The following is a 24,374-nucleotide window of genomic DNA, read 5'->3' as shown; positions in this document are numbered from 1 at the left end:
GTAACAGCTCATTTACTTGTCTGGCAGATGATCTAAATTAATAGTTAAAAATTGTAATTGTTGGCAAAGTGCTGTGTTGTAAGAGGAATAAACCACTTTGGATAGGACACACTTTTATTGGAAAATAATCAACATCCGGGTGTCAGGCCACATCACACCACTCAGTTTGTTGATTATTTTCCTATACCAGTACACCCTAACGTGTTTACTCCTTACTTACATTTGATGCCACAGTACTTTGTGTAATGGAAAAGGCCCTTTTACATGCAGAATTTTTAAAATTGTCTATAATATTGAGTTGAGCTCTGTGAAGGTTTTCTGTTGTCCTGGTCATTTTGAAAAGTCATGGATATCGGGCCTTGGGTACAATCAACAGTAAAACAGATAAAGCTTCTCATGTCATATGTAATGTATTCTGGATGATATTTTTGGTCCAGTCACCTTGGTGTAATACTGTTTTACTAATTATTTTTTACAAAGGTTTGCCATTGATAATTACAGAGTAGGAATTAAATTAACAATCTTTATTAGGTATTTGGTGCACCTATGGGCCCGGGTGGCAATTCAGCTGGTGGTCACATGATGCCTGGCAACAGCCCTGGCATGAACTCTCCCCAGTTCATGGGGCAGCAGGGCTACCCGGAGCCCAATAAGGGCTACATGCAGCAGGGGATGTATGGCCGACCTAGTGGGGGCTACCCGACCGGACCTGCGTATGGCGGCAGGTAAGAGGAGCCCACAGTTCTGGTGTTAATTCATTTCTTGCAGGGGCAATGATCAAGCCTTGAGTGTTAAGGGAGTAGGACGGCAACAGTGTTTTGGTTCAGCATCATTTCTGCGGGGGTTGAGCATGCTCTTGCCTCTGTGTGTGTCAGAGAGGAGTCCCGCCCCTGCACTGACTCACCTAGCCAGTCGCACGCGCACACACTGTTGTTTTTTTCCCTCTGAAAGTAATTTGCATAGCAATATATCTTTGGACTCTGATCATTTGCTTTTGCTCTATGGAACACTTCAACAGTGAGGCCTTCTACTTTGCATAGCAACACGCATAATCAGCTACGCTCACACACCACGTTCCAAAATATGTAACATCTGTTTTTCAATACGGCCAGTAATGGTCTCCTGTTGTGTTGAATGGGAGATGATGTGAGTCAGCATGAATGACAGCTTGTTTGTGTTTGCGCCCTGTGTTTTTAGTTACCCCAATAATGGTGGAGGCTCCCTCGGGATGCCTCCTCACGGTGTCCGCCCTCCCACTGACTTCACCCAGGCCGCCGCCGCCGCTGCTGTCGCCGCCGCCGCTGCCACAGCAACTGCCACCGCCACGGCGACTGTTGCCGCAATACAGGAGAAGCAGAACCAGGAGATGAACTACGGGCCTGTAAGGAGCATCTCCTGTTTGCCTTTGTGTGCTTAGTCGTTATCAGGTCATCTTGCTCACGTTTGACCACAGAGGATGTTTTATTGCACCAAAAGGACTGTCACTTGACCAAAGCCAGATGATCTTTATTTTGACACTTGCTTCATTTGAGAAAAGAGGCAGGAAAACAAAGAGTATGTCATCTGTTATGTTCTTGCTGATTGAGGTGTACAGATTTCAGCTCAAATTTCTTTTTCACATTGAGCATTCTGTGTTTGAAATCTAGCATGCCATTGTGTGGTACAAGCTTATGGTTGCATTCAATATGCCCCCTGCTGGTGGAACAGCAGATCACATAATACCAATCCAAGAATATGGCTTTAATTAGTCTAAAAGGAGATGTTTTCCCCTGCCTTTCCCCCATTCTCATTATAAAAACAGACTTTACACACTGGCAGGCCAGCAGTAGACATCACATCATAACCGCGGTGTTGAGGGTGGATTTGATTGTCCATGATGGTGACCTAGTTGCTGTTTTCCTATCTGTGCCCAGTGCATGTCAGTGGCAGGCAAATCTCCAGCCATTGTTTCAAGCCTGCTACGTCTGATGGGCGTAGGGGCCTTTTTGTTGTTTTACTCCTTTTTTTTTTGCCTTGCAGATGGGTGGTGCTTCCTCTTACAATACTCAGTTCATGCCCCACCCTGGACCCCGTGGCCCGCCAAGCATGGCCTCCTCCGGGATGGTGGGCTCCAGACCTCCCTCTATGGGAGGCATGTACGGTTCGCAGGGACAGCGTATGCCCCAACACTCTGGTTACCCCGGGGGGCAGCAGGGACCTCCGCCACGACACCAGCAGGGGCTGAAGCGCCCTTACAACTCTGAGGTTAGTGAGAGGAGGTACTGCTTTTGCATCTTTCCCTTTTAGCTATTGGCCGTATTTCATATGGACACAGTGTTAGGAAAGCTAGTGAAAAGTTTTGAGCATAATAAAATAAGTGTACTCTTCACGTTTTCATAATAAACTAAAACTGTATATGTTTGTTTCTACTATGATCGTGTGATTCTCCTAGTCATCAAAACTTCCTCTGAGCTATTTGGTAATTTTTCAGTAAGACCTTGGTGTTAAGTAAAGCCTCCTTCCCGTCATGTGATAATCAGACTCTGTGAATAAACGATCAAGATCACAATATATGTAGAAAGAAACACAGATTATTGTTAACACTTTTGTAACACTGACCATGTCTGCTGTTATATATTGGTAAAAGCTGTTTTTTTTTGAGGGTTTTTTTTTTCCCACAGCACTGTTTTTGGCATTCTGGTCTCTCTGTCTTCAAGCAGCACAATATTTCATCTGTATTTATCCTCAGTCATGTGACTGTTTCCTCTCACAGGGATTCCCAGGGCAGCAGTATGGCTCCGGGATGGGAGCAGCAGGTCCTTACCCCGGCCAGGCCATGCAGTACCACGGCCCCGGCCCACAGCGCTCGGCACCCTCACCTTCCTACACGGGCCACAGAATGCCGCTTCAGCAGTCCAACATGGGCCAGTATCCTGCAGGACCAGGAAACCCAGGCCAATATTACAAGGTGAAACAGCCATGGCTTACTTAGAATCACAGCAGAAGATATTTTGAAACTCTCACATAGTCTCTTTGCAAGAGGTTTGTGTTGCACTATAGCAAGTCCGCAGTATCAGATTTCATGGTGAGGAGGTTCCTGCTTCTGTATTTTGTGGTAGACAAACTGCTGCTTTGTGAGAGCAAAAAAGCTGGAATCGGATATGTGCTACTGCCTGAGTGAACATGAAAAGATCTTGTAAATGTCGCACACAGCAAAAGACCAGTCAGATCTGTGGTTTAAAGGATTCACAAATACGAATGTTGTCTTAAAACCACTGTTTATTGGTTGGTAAATACACTTTAATAATAGTTTCAGTATTATTTGTAAATGCTAATTGACTGTTAATATTGAACATGTGTTGCTGTAACAGTAGAAGGATGATCATGTGAGATGATCAAGCAGGACTGAATATATACTGACATATCCTTTTATACTTTGATAGACTGACATTAAGATAATTATTTGTTTCTCAGGCGGATCAGTTCAACGGGCAAGGCAACAACCATGGGAGTCTGGCCACAGGAGTGGGTGGAGGTGGAGGGTATAACACGTTTAACCAAGGGGCTGTGAATGGGGTCAGTGGCCCTTCTCTCTTTGTTTTTCTTCTCTCTCTCTCTTCACTTTCCTTTTGTGTTTCTGTCTATGTTTATATGTTCTTGTAAATAGATATGCAGGTCACATCCGGTTAATATTTAACAACTTCAGAAGCACCCTGATTGGACTTTGTCACTGGGTGCTCTGTCTCAAAGGAGCACTTCCTCCAAAAAATGCTAATGTGGTCACTGAAGCAGTGGGTTAGCTTACCGTAATTTGCATATGACTAATCTAGCTTTTATTAACAATGTTATTAATAGAATATTTTTTTGTGTGAAGTTAGCATTTTATTGTTAGGAGTTGTACTGTTTCAGATGTGTATGTGTAACTGCCTTTTTTTTTTTTTTCTCCTCCCAGCCTGGGCGGGCGATGCCTGGCTACCCCAGCTCACCCCTGCCAGGGAACCCTACTCCTCCCATGACTCCTGGCTCAATGCCACCCTATATGTCACCTGGTCAGGATGTGAAGTCTCCCTTCCTCCCTGATGTCAAGCCCAATATCAACACAATGCAGCCCCCTACAGGTACCAGAGCTAATACAGTCTCAATATATTCTCTCACAATACTGACTTACATATAAACTACAGCACACATTACAGCAGTTCACTATATACAGATGTATTATTAACATGCTTACACTGACTAGAAAACAGCACCTTATATAGTTTTTAGTTTTAGACATATTTACCAGATCAGTATATTTGACTTGAGTTGCCATCAGGTGCTTCTTTTTCTCGCAAATGTGAAATATCTGCTACTTTGACAACTGAACAAATTTATAATAAAGTGATTGCTATAAAACAATGCTTTTTGGGATAAGGATAAGCATCTTGGTAACACCAAGATTGTGCAGTGGATGGCTGCCTCGGTTTGGAGCTCCCCAGTGTTTTTGTTGTTATTGTTTGGTTGTCCTGTTTTTAGCCACTTTGCTCAGATAACTTTTACCAGGGACAAGCTGCTGAACATTAGGCAATGCATGCCTGTCAATCTTTTGCTGATTTTGAACCATTCAAGCGTTTTACTGGACATTGTAGGAGAAGCTGCGGGTGGGCACGCTCGTAAAGCTCCATCAATGTGGCTTTTGGTGAATTCACCTGAAGAATTGTGGCTTTTGAAGATTCACCTGGTGAATCTTCGCTCCCTCACCAACAAAACAGACGAACTACTTCTCCTTACCCAAACAAACAAGGACTTTTCCAGCTATGCTGCTTTGTGCGTCACGGAAACCTGGCTGAAAGAGTCCATCTGGACATCGCGTACATCTGCCGGGTTTCCAACTTTTCAGACCTGTTATGAACCTGTTCAGAGTCATCTGGGGAAAATGAGAGGCAGCGGATTATATTTTTACATCAGTGAAGGTTGGTTCACATATATAACAACGCTGAAGATGTGCTGTCCTAATTTAGAAGCGGTCTTCATCAACTGCAAGCCTTTTTTATTTGCTGTGAGAGTTTTCCTCATTTATTCTGGTGAGTGTTTTCATCCTTGCTCAAGCCTGCGTGAGCGCAGCACTGCAAAAGCTGGCTGATCAAATTACAGACACAGAGCAACAACACCCAGACTCACTTATTATTCTTGGGGAATTTAACGGAGCGAACCTCAGCCGTGAATTGCCTAAATACAGACAGCACATTACAAGCCCCACCAGAGACAGAAACATACTGGACCACTGCTACACCACAATAAAAGACGCATATCGCTCTGTTCACAGAGCAGTTTTGGGGCACTCTGATCCCTATCTGGTTCATCTTCTCCTGACCTACAGGCAGAAACTTAAATCTGTCAAGCCTGTAGTAAGGACTGTAAATAGATGAACCAGTGAGACAGAACTGGAGCTACAAGCCTGTATCGACCACACTGATTGGAGTGATTTTGAAGCTGCAGCCACTGATCTGGATGAACTCACTGATGCTGTGACACCCTGCATCAGTTTCTGTGAGGACATTCGTGTTCCCATCAGGACTTATTTAACTTACAACATCGACAAACCATGGTTTACAGCAAAACTCAGACAGCTTCATCAGGCCAAAGAAGTGGCTTACAGAAGTGAGGCCAAAACACACTGACAAAGGAGATAAGAGTGGCTAAGAGAAGCTACTCTGAAAAGCTAAAAAAACAGTTTTCAACCAACAAACCTGCATCAGTGTGGAAAGGCCTGAAAGACATCACTAACTGCAAGACTTCATCCTCTTTATGTGTTGGAAATCAACAACTAGCTGACGACCTGAATCATTTCTGCTGCAGATTTGAAAAGGGCAGTCTCACACACCACATTCACTTCTCGCCACACAACCGTTAACACCTTCTGCGACCCCCCTGCTACTCAACCTGCACTTAGATCTGTGAAGAGGATGTGTGCCGGATCTTCCAGAAACAGAAGATCAGGAAAGCCCCATGCCCAGACAGTGTCTCACCCGCCTGTCTGAAAGTCTGCACTGACCAGCTGTCACCCATCTTCACCCAGATCTTCAACAGATCACTGTAGCAGTGTAAAGTTCCTTCCTGCTTCAAACACTCCACCATCATCCCTGTTCCAGAGAAACCCAAGATCACAGGACTGAATGACTACAGACCTGTTGCTTTGACATCTGTGGTAATGAAATCTTTTGAGAGACTGGTGTTGGCCCACCTGCAGGACATCGCTGGACCCCCTTCAGTTTGCTTGTCAAGCAAACAGGTCAGTGGTCGATTCAGTCAGCATTGGACTCCATTACACCTTACATTCCTTCAGCACCTTGACAGACCAGGGACCTATGCAAGGATTATTTGTGGACTTCAGTTTGGCTTTCAATACCATCTTCCCTGATCTCCTCCTCTCTAAATTAACCCAGCTCTCTGTGCCAACTACCATCTGACAGTGGATCACCAACTTTCTGACAGCCAGGCATCAGCTAGTGAAGCTGGGAAAATTCACATCCAGCACCTTCAAAATTAACATTGGCGCTCCTCAGGGTTGCGGGCACTCCCGACTGCTCTTCTCCTTCTACCAATGCCTGCACCTCTAGAGACCCCTCTGTCAAGCTTCTGAAGATTGCAGATGACCCCACAGTCATCTGCCTCATCCAAGTCAGCAATGAGTCTACATATAGAACCACCATGGAGTCCTTCACGTACCTGGGCTCCACCATCTCACAGGATCTGAAGTGGGAGACCCGCATAGACTCCATCGTGACCTCCTAGCAGAGGCTGTACTTCCTTTGCCAATTGAGGAAGTTCAACCTGCTACAGGAGCTGCTGACCCAGTTCTACTCAGCTGTCAGTGAGTCTGTTCTATGTACTTCATTAACTGTCTAGTTTGGTTCAGTTACCAAATTGGATATAAGAAGACTAAAACAGACAGTCTGGACTGCTGAGACAATTATTGGCTCTCCTCTGCCCTCCCTCCAGGAACTGTACTCCTCCAGAATGATGAAACAGAGAGGAAAAATCATTTCAGACCCCACTCACACTGGCTACAATCTCTTTGAACTGCCTCCCTGGCTGGCGCTACAGAGCACTGAGCACTAGAACATCCAGACACAAGAGCAGCTTTTTCCCACAGGCCTTCTCCCTCATGAACAGATAACTGCCTCCGATGACCCTTTTAGTGCAGTCCTTACACTGCAGATAGGCTCTTGTGTGCAACTGTCAATTCACTGCTATTTATTCTATTACTTATATATAACCATATCTTCTGTACATTGCATTACCCCTTGCATAAGCTTATTGTGTTTTCTATATATTTTTTAATATTATTATGTGTTTTGCTGTCATATTTATGTACTGGAAGCTTCACTTACCAAGTCATATTCCAGCTGCCTTTAGATTTCCTTTACACACATTTCCTTGTGTGTCTGTGGTAACTGTATGCACCGATCAGCCATAACATTAAAACCACTGACAGGTGACATGAATAACATTATCTCATTAAAATGGTACTTGTCAAGGGGTGGGATATATTAGGCAGCAACTGAATAGTCGGTTCTCAAAGTTGATCTGTTGGAAGCAGGAAAAATGGGCAAGCATAAGGATCTGAGTGACTTTGACAAGGGTCAAATTGTGATGGCTAGATGCCTGGGTCAGAGCATCTCCAAAACAGCAGGTCTTGTGGGGTGTTCCTGGTATGCAGTGGTTAGTACCTGCCAAAAGAGGTCCAAGGAAGGACAACCAGTGAACCGGCGACAGGGTCATGATGCTCATTGATGTGCGTGGGGAGCGAAGGCTAGCCCGTCTGGTCCGATCCTAAAGAAGAGCTACTGTAGCACTGAAAAATAATGCTGGCTATGATAGAAAGGTGTCAGAACACACAGTGCAATGCAGCTTGCTGTGTACGGGGCTACGTAGCCAGACCGCTCAGAGTGCCCATGCTGTCTCCTGTCCACCGCTGAAAGCGCCTACAATGGGCGTGAGAATCAGAACTGGGCAATAAAGCAGTGGAAGAAGGTGGCCTGGTCTTACGAATCACGTTTGCTGGGGATGCTTACATGGGTAAGAGATGGTACCAGGATGCACTATGGGAAGAAGGCAAGCCATCGGAGGCATTGACGCTGGAGGCCCCACCTTGCAACTTACAGGACTTAAAGGATCTTCTGCTAATAATAACACACCTTCAGAGGTCTTGTGCCTCGACGGGTCAGACGGGTCAGAGCTGTTTTGGCAACACAAGGGGGACCTACACAATGTTAGGCAGGTGGTTTTAATGTTATGGCTGATCAGTGTAGGTGCTACAAATACAGATTTTAAAAAAGAAAAAAAAAAAACAAAACAAAAAAAACAAAGCTGGAGTATTTCTTTAACATGCCTCTAGTGCTTGGTCTAACTCTGTCCTCTGTCTACAGGGAACCCAAGCGATGACCTGCGGCTGACCTTCCCCGTTCGGGATGGGGTGGTGCTGGAACCCTTCCGGCTGGAGCACAACCTGGCTGTCAGCAACCATGTCTTCCAGCTGCGCGACTCCGTCTACAAGACTCTCATGATGAGGTCAGACACACTGTTCAGACTAACCACACACTGGGGTCTCATCATATAATCTAATCCCAAGCTCCTGGGACTTCCTCACTCTGTCCTAGCAGTTTTAAGCGATAGTTTGTCTCTTAAGTGTTCTATTTGAGCAAGTACTCTACTAAATTTGCTCTTTTGCACATCTTTTTAAATCTTTCATATATTTGGTACTTGGAATATTGTAACATTTGGTGTCTTGTATCTTTGCATAAATACATCTCCCAATTCTGCCAATCTGGAATAAACTCGCTTTCATAGACATTAATTGCTTCAAGTCATTTAGTATGTGATTACTGCATTTAAATACTATGTATAAGTATATTGAGATGGTAAATGGCAACACTTTAATGTAGGTTGAAGGCACCACTAGGTAGCCAATGGTGGCTTGTAAAATGCACAGTAATATGGAAACACCGAATAAACTGATTACAATACAGCACAGTGCATATAAGGCCATATAACTATACTACTGATATAACACATCATCTCCTCATTTAAACACGTCAAACCAAATCAAAGACGTCAGGTGCCAACATCACAGTTTGACTGTAGCATTGACAGTTTCTGACTCCTTGCTGAGGCGATATAAAGGAGACACCTGATAATTGCTATGTTCTGCCTTTTGAGCTAAAGCAACTGTCAGACTGAATGAGAATAAAATTCACTGAAGGGGAAAGAACACAGGATGTGAAAAACACTTTTGTTTTGGGTAGGGGTTTTGCTTCACGCCAACTTCATCTAGAACTCTAGCCTATGAATTCACAAGCCTCAGTCTTGTAGAGTAGAAATTAAGGAGCTGCTTATTTAAGTAGTGCTCAGGTTTTGCCTTGCTGTTTACTTGATTGATTTTTGCTGTGACTTGACTGATTTTGGCACACATTTAAAAAATATAGCTGTCATGTCCTACAACAGATGCTTGGTTTTTGTGTGGTGGGATTTTCTTGTTTGCAGTGTTGGCTTGTCTGGGTGTGTGCTTACAACATTTAGAACACTACAGCTAATAGCTGGAATGTTTAAAACACTTTGACTGTTTGTATACTTGCGCTAACATATACACATTAACATTTGGCAGATGCCCTTATCCAGGGCAACTTAAAATTATCTCATTTTTATACAACTGAGCAGTTGAGGGTTAAGGGCCTTGCTCAAGGGCCCAGCAGTGGCAGATTGGCAGTGCTGAGATTTGAACTCTCAACCTTCCAATCAGAAGTCCAACATCTTAACCACTGAGCAACCACTTCCCCAGTACATACACACTCTATATAATGATGTCATTTACTGTATTGTACTGATGAATCCCCAACTTTTGTTTGCTTAGGCCAGACCTGGAGTTGCAGTTTAAGTGCTACCATCATGAAGACCGGCAGATGAACACCAACTGGCCGGCCTCGGTGCAGGTGAGCGTGAACGCCACGCCCCTCACCATCGAGCGAGGTGACAACAAAACCTCCCACAAACCTCTCTACCTGAAACACGTGTGCCAGCCAGGTCGGAACACCATCCAGATTACCGTCACCCGCCTGCTGCTGTGTAAGTGTTTGTGTTTATGTGCTACTTGACACCTCTTTGGTTTGTGTTCGCCACGAAAGTGGCCATGGGAAAAAGAGTATATAATAATAAATTGGAGATGATAGTCATAACTGTTACATCCCTGCTAAGATTGGGTTCTGGCCTTGAGGGGTAGCAGAGAGTTAGAAACATGCTGGATATTGGTGCTATAAAGCTAGGTGGAGAAAGAAGAGATTAAAGAAATGAATACTGTTACAGTTTTTATGAAGAAACACCTTCAAAACCATACATAGACTACATCTTGTACTTGATAGCGAGTTTAACAGAATGGAAGCTAAATGAACTAACAGTCTTAGGAAGGGAAGCAAAGTAAAGAAGGATATAAATGTCTAGATGCTGATGCTTTGGGAAACTGGACATTTGCCTTTATTATATCGTACTATGCAGTCTGTCATAACTATGATAAGTATATGTTAAGTATGAAATATGTTTGTAAACCTGTGTTTTCTCCTCCTTTCCAGTCTCATCTGTTCGTGCTGCAGCTGGTCCACCGGCCTTCGGTGCGCTCTGTGCTGCAGGGTCTTATGAAGAAGAGGCTCCTGCCTGCTGAGCACTGTGTCACCAAAAGTAAGCCCCAGTCTTGCCAGTTCACCCTCTGTTTACATTGTGTAAAAAGTATTACATTGGTCATTTTTGCTGCTATTCATCTTCACTTCTCTGCATCCAGTCAAGAGGAACTTCAGCAGCGGAACCATACCGGGAACTCCTGGGCTAAACGGCGAGGATGGCGTGGAGCAGACAGCCATCAAGGTCTCCCTCAAGTGTCCAATCACTTTCCGACGCATCCAGCTTCCGGCTCGGGGCCACGACTGCAGGCACATACAGGTGAGAGGATGAGGGGATTGACTCTTTTCTGCCTTTGTGCACTGTATAACATTTTGAAACTGAGAGAAAGTTATCTTAAACCTTAAAGTCCAGTTCAGCCATTGTTTGGTTAGGATTAGGATCAAGCTGATAAAAGTATGTTAAGCATGTTTTTTGAGCTCCAAAATATTTTTTGTATATTGGGTCCACAGAGCTCTGTCTATAAAAATGGTGAGTAAACAAGTAACCTGCTCACTAGTTGCTCTAACTAGACTAGTTGCTCACTAGTATTCTCTTTGCCTGTGTTTCCCCCCCACAGTGTTTTGACCTGGAGTCGTACCTGCAGCTTAACTGTGAGAGAGGGACTTGGCGCTGTCCTGTGTGCAAGTAAGAGTCCTTTTCTGTTGCGTCAGGATATTTTTAGATGCACTACATTTAACCGCATGTGAATAGAATTAGAGGAAATGCTACCTCTCAGAAAATTTTAATGGTTCAGTCACCCCCTTAGGTACAGTTAGTCATAAAAGCATGGTTTGCATATTTGATAAGTGAGCTTATGATGCAGAACTAACACAGACAGTAACACAAACACCCTGTATAACCATTAGCATGCACAAACACTTGATCCAAATGGACAGTTTAATGCAAATGTTAACCTTACCCTGAAAAATTAAAGCTCACGCACAGGGGAAAAAAAAATCACTTTTAAATTACATTGTGTTATATTAGAATGGTTGTTGGAGGAGGATAACAAGCATAAACCCATTATTTAACTAGCAAACTAGCTGGTCAAGTGTTATTACATTACATTACATTAGCTATCACTTTTTAGCCATGTCAGTTTCCAGGCAACTAAAAACATGGGACTGCGCAGCACATTGGAGTTGTACTTGCTGGAGGGCTAGCTAATGAATTTATCGCTTGTCCAAATGAAGCTCACATGGATAAAAGTAATAAGCTCCATATGATTCTACATGTGCCATACTCTCATCAAAAGACTGAAGGCATCTCTTCATGATGTTTTGATTTGATCACAACCATAAACATTTTTTAAATTTTATTTGAATAATATTTGTGCACAAATTGTCACTCAGTCCGCAGTGTAATAAATGCATGTACATGCGTGTACAATATGCTTTTAGTAGGTGGCTGCACACCCAGTCTGTATTTAACCTTAGTAAGTATTAGTTTATTATTAACCTTATACAACAGTTAACCATGCAGCTGTGGGATCTCTAGTGTGTGGAAGACATAAAATGTAGTGTTATGGATGTAGCATTTTTGTGTTATGTACATTTACATAAATGTAATATATTTTGGGTGATGTACATGCCATTCCAAATAGATTTTTTTTTTTTTTTTAAAAACTATACATTCTCTGCTCATTCAAGACTATTTACTGTTATATATGCATAATGTTTTCTGCAAAACTCAGTGTTTGTTGAAAGTGTGTAGTGTCCTGAAGAATACCTGCATTACCACTGAAAGGTCACACAACAAAATATGCAAAGTATCTCACTGAAGCTAATCTTGTGTAGGCAGTGTGACACTTGGCAATCAATACTAAATGCAAATGTCACATGCATAACACTAAAATTGTCTAGATTAACTATTAGCTAAGCAGTTTAACATTAGAATAGCTTGACTTGGCTAACCAGCCTTTCATGTATCATTCTCTTCACTCTCTTATTTATTAATCCCTAGAAGCAAAACACATGGTTTTACTTTCAAAACAAGGGAAAAGTGATTTAATCAAATGTGCCAGCAACCACTTTTAATTCCAGCCCTGCTGTTAAAACCAGAACTACCATCACAAGTTATGAAAAAGTACTGGTTTCAGTTAACTCCTATAGAAATGCTCAAGTCACTTATGCTGGTCTTTGCAGTAAGACAGCTCTTCTGGAGGGACTAGAAGTGGATCAGTATATGCTGGGAATTCTCATCTATATCCAGAAGTAAGTTACTTTACATGATTGTGACCTTAGTTCAATAAACTTGAATTTAATTTCCAGTGCCCTTTAACCTGAATCTGAATGTGTTTTTATAGTACGGACTACGAGGAGATCACTATCGATCCAGTGTGTAGTTGGAAGCCAGTCCCTGTGAAGCCTGACCTGCATATTAAAGAGGATCCGGACGGTCCAGCGCTGAAACGATGTCGCACCCTCAGCCCCAGTCACATGATCCTGCCCAGTGTTATGGAGATGATCGCCGCACTGGGCCCGGCCTCGTCGCCCTACCAATCCTTACCACAAGGCGGCAGCAGCAGCACGCCTGATTACCCCAGCCAAGGTTATTAATTATTTTGGTTCATTTTTCTTGTCCAGTAATGTTTGTAATATGAGGGTAACTTTATGACTGTTCTAAGTAGTTACACATTATATAGCTTTAGAAGCACTATGAGTGGCTCAGCTGTCTAAGGAGATCATGAGTTTGAATCCCAGTGCTGCCTTCTGTAGCTAGGACTCCCAGAGTATAACAGACCCTGGACAGCACAGTATGGTCTGGGAGGGAATCCACACCAACAAATTACAGATGTCTGTGAGCTCATGAATATTGAAGAGGCATTAGACTTCCTTCCATGCTCACTGAGCTCCCCCATGATGCTGCATGAGCGGCAGTTTGAAAATATGTGGTGGTGGCTGTCTTCATGTGTGTTAGAGGAAGCATATTTAAACTTTCTTCAAACCAGATCGATAGCTGCTGTGAGACAGAAGAGAGCTAGCGAGTGGGTGGGAAAATATAAGACATAATAATAAATGTATAGACAGATAAGCAATAATTGACTGTTGTGAATACTGAAGTCCATCTTTTTAGCTTGAGTACTGACGCTCAGCCTGTTTGCTGATAGTATACATTTTGTTTCATATGTCTCTTAGCTGGTTCGGGATATTCCAATCAGCCAGGCTTCTCGGACTTCCCCAACGCCCCCGGCACTCCAACCTTGGGCGAGTTTTCCTCGGGGCCTCCACCCCTCTCCTACCAGGCTGACCTTCCCAGTGGCCTACTGACCCCAGAGAAACCCGTGGGGCACCCCATGTCCGGACAGGTAGCACATATACACCATTTGGGCCTCTGACAAATATTTTGCAGTGTCATATTTTTAGTTTTTGTTCAGGATTTCACAAAAAAAAAAAAAAAGACAAAGTTGAGCTCAAGAATTTAATATCCACACATGCAACTCTGGGCTTAAGTAACTTGACTTGAACTCACAAGTTAACGGGACATACCTCATACCACTAACCTGCATTAGTTGCACTAACAGCATCCTGCATTGAAAGCAGATGATGGCTTTACAGGCCCGTGTGCTGCATGTGAGAGTAAGAGCTCCTTGACTGGTTCTGGAGGCGACAGCATGACCTACTGCACCCTCTGCCATGTCACTGACAGCTGCTCCTCTAAACCACGGCTTTCACACACTTAAAGCTACTGCTTTTAGGCACACATTCTATTTCTCTTTATGCATTTACAGTTTCATAATCACTTATGTCGCTCTTTGATCTTCCTTGGTAGATTCCCCACTCTAGTCGCATGGACCCATCCCACAACCCCCTCCAACAGCAGCCGCAGCAGCAACAGCCACAGCAGCAGCAACAGCAGCATCAACCTCTCCATGGAAGTTCCAACCTGGGCGGCCCAGGAGGACCCATGCATTCACGCAACTCCAACCAGAATCCCCGGCTGCACACAGATAGCTTTGGCCTGGGTGGCCCTGGGGGACCAGGCGATGTAACAGAGCCTGGTCTTGAGGTGAGTTACCATTGCATCATTTGGTTTACAACAATTCTTAATGACAGAAATTTGTGACAGATCAACAACCTTAATACTGTCTTTCCTCTTCTGCTTCTCTAGCTTCTCCCAGACATAACAAACCCAGATGAGCTGCTGACCTACCTGGGTCCTCCTGACCTCCCTAACAACAGCAACGATGATCTGCTCTCACTGTTTGAGAGCAACTGAGTTCACACACAGCTTGTACACCACCTCCAGCTTAGCCACACCATTCTTTAAAAAACCCATCTCCCAGCAGTACATGCTCTTAGCACGCTACGAGGAGGTTTGGGGGATCAGGGCGTGGAATCCTCGCAAACATTTGAGTCTAATTATTGGCCTGCTCTGTTCCTTTGAGACTGGAATGCAGAAATGCTCATAGCAAGGAAGGTGCAGAAGATTTAATCTGACTTTGACGTTACTGTTAGTCTGCCTCTGAAAAATGTCATGGTTTTATTGTGTTTTTTTTGTTTGTTTTTTTTCTTTTTCTAATTTGAAGAGTCCCTTTTATATTTCCAGCTCCTGCAAAATCCATTTGTAGAAAAGCACCCCATCTGATGTCTAACTTGTGCTTGGTGTAAATTACATCGCATTTGGAGTTTATGGAATTTGCCCATTGTCATTTATTCTTGATCATGTTTTAATCAAGTGTGAAGTACTGACATTCTTTAAAATCCAGAATTTGTCGATAACAAGAAGAACCGAATTTTGATAAAGCTACAGGCTCTTTAAGAATTACATCAGAAAAAAAAAGCCAAAATATGTCTGGCCTCTGTTGTAACTTGAATGCATGTAAAAGCTGGGAATGCCAATGGACCCTGCAAACACAAGACACAGACATGCCTTACCTCAACAGGTTAAAAAAAATCTCTACCAGTAAGCAAGCATGCTATCATATATGCCCACACCATTACTTGATCTCACAAATTTGTACTTGAAGTCCAGGAGTTAGCTTATACTTTGTGTTAGGAGCCTCTTTACAGCCTGCATGCCCTTGTCCTTTGCCTTGTTGTTTAGAGATGCAGTCACAAAGCATATCTCGCTGTAGCATCAAAGAAAAGTACTGTACTCATTTGCCGAACTTAAAAAAAAAAAAAATTAGGCTGTGTCTAGAGGGAGGGGTTTCAATCCTGCGCTATCCGGCAGCCACTGTAGATATGAGAAAAACATTCGATCCCTGGGAGTGTGGATGAAATACAAGAAGCACACATTAACGCACAGACATACCACAAACTACACCAAGTGTGTTTCTGGCACACACTCCTCTACTCGCAGCTCTTTGCCTCCTTGCTCGTTTTTTTTCCCTACTACTACTTAAACAATGGTGTCTTCCTGCGCTGTTGGCACAAAACTCTGTGCTGATTGTGAATCTGTCCTACACAAGAGAAGGAACAAAGTCTCAATCCTGATCTTTCTCTATTCACACAGCCTTTACCTTCTAGGCATTGTGTTATTTTAGTTGCCGTTAGATATGCAATTTCCCATCATCCAGAAGAAGGACTCGGCAGAAAGAGGAGGTCTCACAGAGCACAAGCAACCCAATCACATATAGCAGACAGGGTATATCTCTCACAAACGCACACTCAAGCTCACAAAATGCAACTCTGTTATTTTAAGAGTGCATTCAGGTCCGAAAGTTTTGCAGTCTCACATTTTGTCTCCGACATCCGGATCTTTCATTTTTGCAGTATGATGGCCTCTTGATAGTCTGGTCTAATGGCAGTACCCATTACTTGTTACTGATGAGGAACAACTAGGGAGCTGTGTTGAAAATATGTACAGATATAGGATTATTATTGTTACAGATGTATACACTCTCTGTACCCCATGATAAAATACACATACACTTTAAACACTATGACAAACATTAGTTTTTGTCCGAAAAGCTCTTGTTCCTTTTCAGTTCGGTTGCAAGAGAGACTTGATGGAGAGAGGAGGACAGTCTGCTGCCCTGTATCCTGTCTTGTCTGTCTTTATTATTTATGACTGCCCTCTGGATGCTGTCGGCTATGTGCAGTTTGTATCCTGAACAATCCAGGGAGGGTCAGGAGTTCTTGGATGTGCAATTGTTTTTGAAGACATTTGTGTATCATACAATTTTATCTTTTGATTATATAATTATTGTTATTATAATAATTATAAAGATAATTGGTGGACCTGTATGCATCTCTCTTATGTGTGTTATCTAACAAAGTTTATGAATTTGTTAAAAAAGAAAGAAAAAAGTCCATTTCACCATCAGATCTGTGACCATGAAGGGTTTCAATAAGAGAGCGGAGAAGCGTCTTTGAGACCAGCAGCAAGTCACATTTACTGTTCATTCAACTGTTAAGAAAAAAAAAATGTTTGACCGTCATGTGTAGGTGAATCTTTTATGTTTTAACGATTGAATTAAACTTGTAAAATCTTAATCATTTTTTGTTTTTCTAAAGATGTGAAATATTTCCATTATGTTTTTTAAGTAAAGACTTAATCCCCATCCTGTTGCATTTGAGTTATTTGTGATTGTTTGACAAGACCATCCCTGCTGCAGGGGGACTAACTGCCTACATTCAGGATGTGACAGTTTGCTTTCTAAGATTTACACTTTGACAAGGGCCAAATTGTGATGGCTAGACGAGTGGGTCAGAGCATCTCCAAAACGGCAGGTCTTGTGGGGTGTTCCCAGTATGCAGAGGTTAGTACCTACCAAAAGTGGTCCAAGGAAGGATAACCAGTGAACCGGCGACAGGGTTGTGGGTGCCCAAGGCTCATTGATGCGTGTGGGGAGCGAAGGCTAACCTGTCTGGTCGGATCTCACAGAAGAGCTACTGTAGCACAAATTACTGAAAAAGTTAATGTTGGCTATGATAGAAATGTGTCAGAATACACTGTGCATCACAGATTGCTGCAGACCGGTCAGACTGCCCATGCTGACCCCTGTCCACTGCTGAAAGTACACGTGAGTATCAGAACTGGACCATGGAGCAATGGAAGAAGGTGGTCTGGTCTGATGAATCACGTTTTCTTTTACATCACATGGACAGCTGGGTGCGTGTGTTTCACTTACCTGGGGAAGAGATGGCACCAGGATGCACTATGGGAAGAAGGCAAGTTGGTGGAGGCAGTGGGAATGCTCTGGCATTCATGTGGATGTTACTTTGACACGAACCACCTACGTAACATTGTTGCAGACCAAGTACACCCCTTCATTATCCTTCGTTATCATGGCAACGGTATTCCCTAATGGCAGTGGCCTCTTTCAGCAGGATAATGCGCCCTGACACACTGCAAAAAAATGTTCAGGAATGGTTTGAGGAACATGACAAAGAGTTCAAGGTGTTGACTTGGCCTCCAAATTCCCCAGATCTCAATCTGATCAAGCATCTGTGGGATGTGCTGAACAAACAAGTCTGATCCATGGAGGCCCCACCTCGCAACTTACAGGACTTAAAGGATCTGCTGCTAACGTCTTGGTGCCAGATACAACAGCGCACCTTCAGAGGTCTTGTGGAGTCCATGCCTCGACAGGTCAGAGCTGTTTTGGTGGCACAAGGGGACCTACACTGTATTAGGCAGGTGGTTTTAATGTTATGGCTGATCAGTGTATATTGTCTTTGGTTCAGTTAGAAATCCAGATTATATTTAGTGTGTAATTTATTGAATTGATGATTAAACTGGCTATAAACTATACATACTCAATAATAAACAGTTTTGATAATCTCGGGTTGTGATTTCCACCACTGTAACAAAATTTAATAATAATAATCATCATCATGGACCCCTGGTTGTGCTACACCTACACCTAACTCCAGTGAATATCATAGAGGTCCTTTATTTTCAGTACAATGCCATTAAAGCAGTGTGTGTCTGCACACAGGCCTGATTACCAGACTCCTATGGGACTCATTTAAATCCCATTAGAAAAGAATCAAAACAGGTGAGTCACATGTCACCTGTTAAACCATCAAGTCCCTTTCCACTGTAATGTCAAACCATGAAAAATGGAAAATACCATCAGGAAGCCTTACACGCCATTACACAACCTCCAGGGAATAAAACCTCTAATGGCTTCCATGATTTTTTTTTTTTCATCAGGAAAGACTTCCCTGTTCTTATTTTAATCTGCATTCTGTATTTATACTGACACAATAAATAAGAAGTGAATCAGGGAGACCTCATTTAAAACTTTTCATGGCTCATAAACAGCCTGGCGCTCTTCATACTCCTCTGTACCATAATGGCGAATTTAATCCCCGGCCGACGCCCTCGCGCCATCACACACATCACTAACCGCGCGAATATGGACACACACCTACACCGTTTGCACAACGCTTATTGGACAAAATTTAGTGTCGTCATTGATGCTAAGTGCAGTGGCCCAATCAGAAGAAGGCTCGTGATAATTGGAACTCTGCGGTAATATTATGCGGTAGCTCAGTCTCTTATTGGCTGTTTTGCCTGTCAATCAACGGTCTCACGTCTACATATGGTCCAATAGGAAAGGGTTTCCGCGTTACTTCTTTATATTCAAGTTTTCGCTAACTGCTCGGTCTTGCCACATCCTGTTCACATCTCGCCGGAGTCTACTTTCAATCTTAGACAGTAGAGCACGTCTGTATCCGACATGGCCAAGTCCAGAGTGTTTTTTGACATCACCATCGATGGCAAAAAAGCAGGAAGGGTTGTGATGGAGGTGAGAAGATGAGAATGACCTGCAGCTGAATTGTTAATTTGTTTAAATATGACTGAAGCAGACTGGCTGTAGTTACACAGTTACAGACATGGTGATGGTGTTACTCAGACTGTTCCTTGTACTGTGGCAAAATTTACAAATTAACTTCATTTCAGACTGTTTGGGAAGCAGTTAACTGTACACGTGTCTGTGAATAAGTGACTGGTGCAGCATTAGGCAGTAATAATAATAATGATGAGGATGAGGATGATGAAGGCGACCTCGTGTGCTTTTTGGTCTTTGCCCGGTTTTGATGGCATTCACAGCTTTCCTGAAGGCTCCATTTTCAGGTTAAAGCCTCTGAGCAGAAAATAGATGGTGCACATTTCTTGCTTGCCTCCCAGCATTGGAATGGTCACGTGTTCAGCTTTAGACTGAAGTTGTAAAGTTAGAGTAGAGTTTGCTCCCAGACCTGTAGTGCACGTTTTTAAGACATTACAGACGCCATCTTCATTTCTGTCCAGGCGTAAAGGGGCCATTTTGAGTCCCCATTAAACTACACATAGTGGCAGATTTGGTTAAAAGTTGTTTGCTTTATCGTTGTCTTTGACGTTAAAATTTGTGTAGACATCTACATCAGATTAATTAAGATTTTTTTGTTTGTTTGTTTTTTCCCCCCGTTTGGGTGGAGGGAGGGAGGGAGATCTCAATTTAACTGCACGCATGACTCTCATGACGCATGCGCACCACTTCTGTCGAATTACTCTCTTATTCTAATATATCTATTATTAATAGTCTGTTAACAGAATTGTTAAAATAGCGGTCAATCTGCTCATTTTCGATTTAACTATAAATAAAGCTTATGCTGTCGAAGGAGGGGAAAAACTTATTCAGTAGTAGAGACTGATTTAGCAGGAGTTCTTCCCAACTCAGCCTGCATGTCCGAACAAAAACTGTTCATTAGACTGATTTGTCCAGCAGTAGATACGCTCTCTCCAAACCCCCCGTCTCTCTCTCTCTCTCTCTTTCTCTCTCTCTCTCTCTCTCTCTCTCTCTCTATCTATCTATCTATCTATATGTGTATATATAAAAATTGTGTGTTTGTCCTTTAATGCTCAAATGATAGTTCTTAGTAAACTAAAATGCTTGTAGTGAATAGTGAAGTGTTGTTCATGCACGAGTCGACTCTTTCCGGTGAGCCATCTGGGCCGACTCGACTCTCAGGATTTTTTTTTTTTTTTTTTCCTCTTGTTGAAAATTATTTTGTAGAACTCGTGCTTATCTAGGCTCACATTTAGTCATTTAGTGCCACTTTTAAATGAATCCAGTAAGATTTGATTGACTCTAATCTCTAATAATATCCAGATGTAATGTGTCTCTCACTCTCTCTCACTCTCTTGCGTTCTGTGTGTGTCTCTCTCTCTCTCTCACTCACTTGCGTTCTGTGTGTGTCTCTCTCTCTCTCTCACTCACTTGTGCTCTGTGTCTGTCTGTCTCTCGTGCTCTGTGTCTCTGTCTCTCTCTCTAACTCTCACTCACTTGTCCTCTGTGTGTGTGTCTCTCTCTTGCGCTGTGTCTCTTGCTCTCACTCTTGTGCTCTGTGTATGTGTGTGTGTCTCTCTCTCTCTCTCTCTCTCTCTCACTCGTCCTCTGTGTGTGTGTCTCTCTTGCGCGGTGTGTCTCTCGCTCTCACTCTTGTGCTCTGTGTATGTGTCTCTCTCTCACTCACTCGTCCTCTGTGTGTGTCTCTCTCTCTCACTCACTTGTCCTCTGTGTGTGTCTCTCTCTTGCGCTGTGTGTCTCTTGCGCTCTGTCTTTTTCTGTCTATATCTCACTTTCTCTGTCTCTGTATTTCTCTCTGTCTCTCTCTCTGGTGTTTAATGAAAGTTTAATGAAAGCACAGATGCAGCAGACACATCAATGCAAGAGTTCGTAGTGTTTTTGTCAGTGCACACTGTAGTGGTTTTCCATTTATTTTAAACTGATCTTATAACAAATGCAGTGAAAATGAGTAGTGTTGGAGGCTAAAGTGTTGCTTCCTGTTGGTAAGCGGAGCCAGTTTGAGTATTGCCGCAGCACTTTAGCTATTGGGTCTTCATCCATTAATGTGTGTGTATGCGTCTCCGGAAAAAGCCAAGAACCAGCACACGTGGAGAGTGGACTCACACCGTATTGGTATTTAAAAAAACAAAACTGGTTTCTTGAGCTTGGGTTTTAATCATGGTTATATTTCCAAAGAATCTCATCGTAACACTACGAGTTCTCCTAAATGCTGGTACAAGCTTGTAACTGAGAGTTTCTCCTTAAAAGCAGGGTTGAGCCAAAAATCATAGCAATTATTTGTTTTATAATATACATTATATTTATATTTGTTTACTGTAGGGTATCTATGACTTTGTAGTTTGGACATGTCAGGAAAATGCATTATTCATGTTAGCATTAAGGTTTTTATATATACACGTGTGTGTGTGTGATGGGTTTTCTTTTGAGCTTACTGTGCAGACCTTTACATAATCCAATCGCCGTCGATTCACTTATGAAAATGCTGCCATCATTAGAAACGACTGAATTCAGACCTGCCAACTTTCATGCATTTTGTGTAGGAATTGCATGTTTCAATGTCCAAGTGCGCTGGTATAGATCAGTAATGTATTGAAAATGTACTGTGATGGTTTTTATCCCAAACCCCTAACTGCACTATTAATCATGATCAGACAGCAGCTGTTCAGGACTGTTTGTGGCTCTCTTAGTGATTCGGTCCTATGGCCGACCCATGTGCTTTTGCAGGGTCTCAGGCTTTTATTGGTAAAATGCTTTGGGAATTACACTTAGTCATGCAGTGACAGGTCTATGTAAATAAGTGGGCTAAAGTGTGGCTTTGCCTGTGGTCTGGTCTGCTCTGGTCTGTTTTACTTCAGTACTGAATGGTGGTACAGTGAGTCTGCTCTTAGACTGGTTTGTTACTAATTATGTTAAGGTCGCTGTGGTTTAACATGTGGTGTGGCTACAGTGAGTGGGTCCAGTCACAGGAAATTATGTAACGTATAGATAAATATTAAAAAGAAGCCAAGTTAAAGAAGTTACTGTGACGGGTTTAACATATCTGTCTAATTTTTTGTTAATATGCTGCTTTTTTTTTTTTTTTTTTTTTTAAATTAAAATAATTTGTGCATTAATGGTATTGAATTACAGATTTACAGAACAGTGAGTGTTTCTGTATCAGAGGATCCTTATCATTTTTCCTTTTTGTTTCTCCTCAGCTGAGAGATGATGTGGTCCCTAAGACTGCTGGTGAGTTTAATTTCTTTGCTGGGGTTTATTTCTCCTGTGAGTAATGAAACATTGCTTTTAAAAATTAACGTTTCTTGCTGTGATCACTTCTACACAGAGAACTTTCGAGCTCTGTGCACTGGAGAGAAGGGTTACACCTACAAAGGTTCTGGCTTCCACCGAGTCATCCCAAAGTTCATGTGCCAGGTAAGTCCTGTTCCATCTCTGTAACTCTAAAGTTTAGCAGGATTGTTTTAAATACTGGAGCATTAAGCCATTCAGTTTACTGACTAGATCTGAATTGCTGTTGCAACTCTTTTAGGGTGGCGACTTCACAAATCACAACGGAACTGGTGGACTGTCCATCTACGGCAAAAAGTTTCCAGATGAGAACTTCATTCTGAAGCACACGGGACCCGGCATTCTGTCTATGGCCAACGCAGGACCCAACTCCAACGGCTCACAGTTCTTCATCTGCACTGAGAAAACCAGTTGGTGAGGGCTGTGATTCAGTATTTTCACTTACACTTTTACCTTTGTATCTCAGATGCAATTCTTATTAGTAACAAGAAGGACTAAACTTGATGGTAACAGTGGCATCCCCATTCACACTGCTGGCATTGAGTTGCACTTGTTCTCTATAGTAATATTTAATTGTGGTGAAACATCTGAAAAACAAGTTAGTTCCTCTTATCACTCGTGTTATGGCAGCTATAAACTGTCGTTCCTTCACCAGCTTCTCTTTTAGCCTTTCTCGAATTTAATAAGACAAACGTAGGCTTGTTCTGGTTACCGAGGAACAGCAAAAGGGCAAAGTTCGCTGTCCTGAAGATTCTTCCATCGTGGGAAAACCTGGTTAAGGCTTTACTTCTCTTACCAAGTGCTGACACTGGAGACTCCTTCCATAAATACTAAATATCTCGCAGAAAAAATCTGTGGCACATCTGCTACATTAGAAACATTAATGTATTAGAAGGAGCGCTTTAATATAAACCAGTGATTTGTCTTGCTGCTGTTCAACAGTGTTGTGGTACAAGTGTAAAATAATATGGAGTTTGTTATAGCCAATATATAGAGTTATTCCGTATCATTCTGTGTGAACTCTAGAGACTGTTGTGTATTAAAACACCCAGTTCATCAGTAGTTTCTAAAATACTCAAACCAGCCCATCTGGCACTAACAACCATTCCACTACAAGAGATCACTTTTTTTTTTTTTTTTTTTTCTTTTTCCCTCCCCCAATTCTGATGTTTAATGTGAGCATTGACTGAAGCTCATGACTTGCATCTGCATGATTTTATGCATTGTGCTGCTGCCACATGATTGGCTGACTGAATAAATGAATTAATGTACTAGTGTTCCCAATAAAGTGGACAGTTGGTGTATAGAAGAAAACCCACTATTTAAAAAGTTTACTCCAGATTTTTTATGCTCTCCCTCTTCTGTGAACAGGCTGGACGGCAAGCACGTTGTGTTCGGTTCTGTCATCGAAGGCATGGACGTCGTCAGGGCTGTCGAAGCAAAAGGAAGCAGCAACGGCAAGTGCACTGCCAAGATCGTCATTGCTGACTGCGGCCAACTTTAAATACTGTTTCCACTCAACACCTAGCTTCAGTCTTGTGCATTCCTTTCCCTTCCTTTAATTTCCTTACTCCTATTCTTATTGAAACAGTTGTTACACAAAACATGGCTATCACAGATGCATCATAAATAGAACATTTGTTTAACAAAATATTAAAGGTGGAACAAGAAC

General features: G+C 42.6%; 2 protein-coding genes across 2 annotated transcripts in view; both read left to right on the top strand.

The window, feature by feature from the left end:
- zmiz2 (zinc finger, MIZ-type containing 2) overlaps positions 1–17,176 on the top strand; it is a 41,816-nt gene extending 24,640 nt beyond the window's left edge. The window contains 17 exon segments of the mRNA XM_026943745.3: positions 532–725; positions 1,198–1,381; positions 2,020–2,244; positions 2,753–2,947; positions 3,454–3,555; positions 3,932–4,097; positions 8,391–8,532; positions 9,872–10,070; positions 10,072–10,083; positions 10,584–10,689; positions 10,790–10,947; positions 11,246–11,313; positions 12,813–12,881; positions 12,974–13,218; positions 13,806–13,975; positions 14,440–14,676; positions 14,779–17,176. Coding sequence (XP_026799546.1) covers positions 532–725; positions 1,198–1,381; positions 2,020–2,244; positions 2,753–2,947; positions 3,454–3,555; positions 3,932–4,097; positions 8,391–8,532; positions 9,872–10,070; positions 10,072–10,083; positions 10,584–10,689; positions 10,790–10,947; positions 11,246–11,313; positions 12,813–12,881; positions 12,974–13,218; positions 13,806–13,975; positions 14,440–14,676; positions 14,779–14,886 — 2,580 coding nt within the window. The 3' untranslated portion in view covers positions 14,887–17,176.
- Positions 17,177–19,212: 2,036 nt separating this feature from the next.
- ppiab (peptidylprolyl isomerase Ab (cyclophilin A)) lies at positions 19,213–24,373 on the top strand. The gene is made up of 5 exons (XM_026943798.3): positions 19,213–19,372; positions 22,612–22,642; positions 22,740–22,828; positions 22,944–23,116; positions 24,074–24,373. Exons 1-5 carry the CDS (start codon positions 19,304–19,306, stop codon positions 24,204–24,206), a joined length of 495 nt encoding a protein of 164 aa, XP_026799599.1. The 5' UTR covers positions 19,213–19,303; the 3' UTR covers positions 24,207–24,373.
- Position 24,374: the final 1 nt, after the last annotated feature.

The sequence above is a fragment of the Pangasianodon hypophthalmus genome, chromosome 17, assembly GCF_027358585.1.
Source record: "Pangasianodon hypophthalmus isolate fPanHyp1 chromosome 17, fPanHyp1.pri, whole genome shotgun sequence".
In the NCBI taxonomy this organism is placed as follows: Eukaryota; Metazoa; Chordata; class Actinopteri; order Siluriformes; family Pangasiidae; genus Pangasianodon; species Pangasianodon hypophthalmus.
Note: the sequence above shows the minus strand (reverse complement) of the source record. Positions and strands in the feature narration are given on the sequence as shown.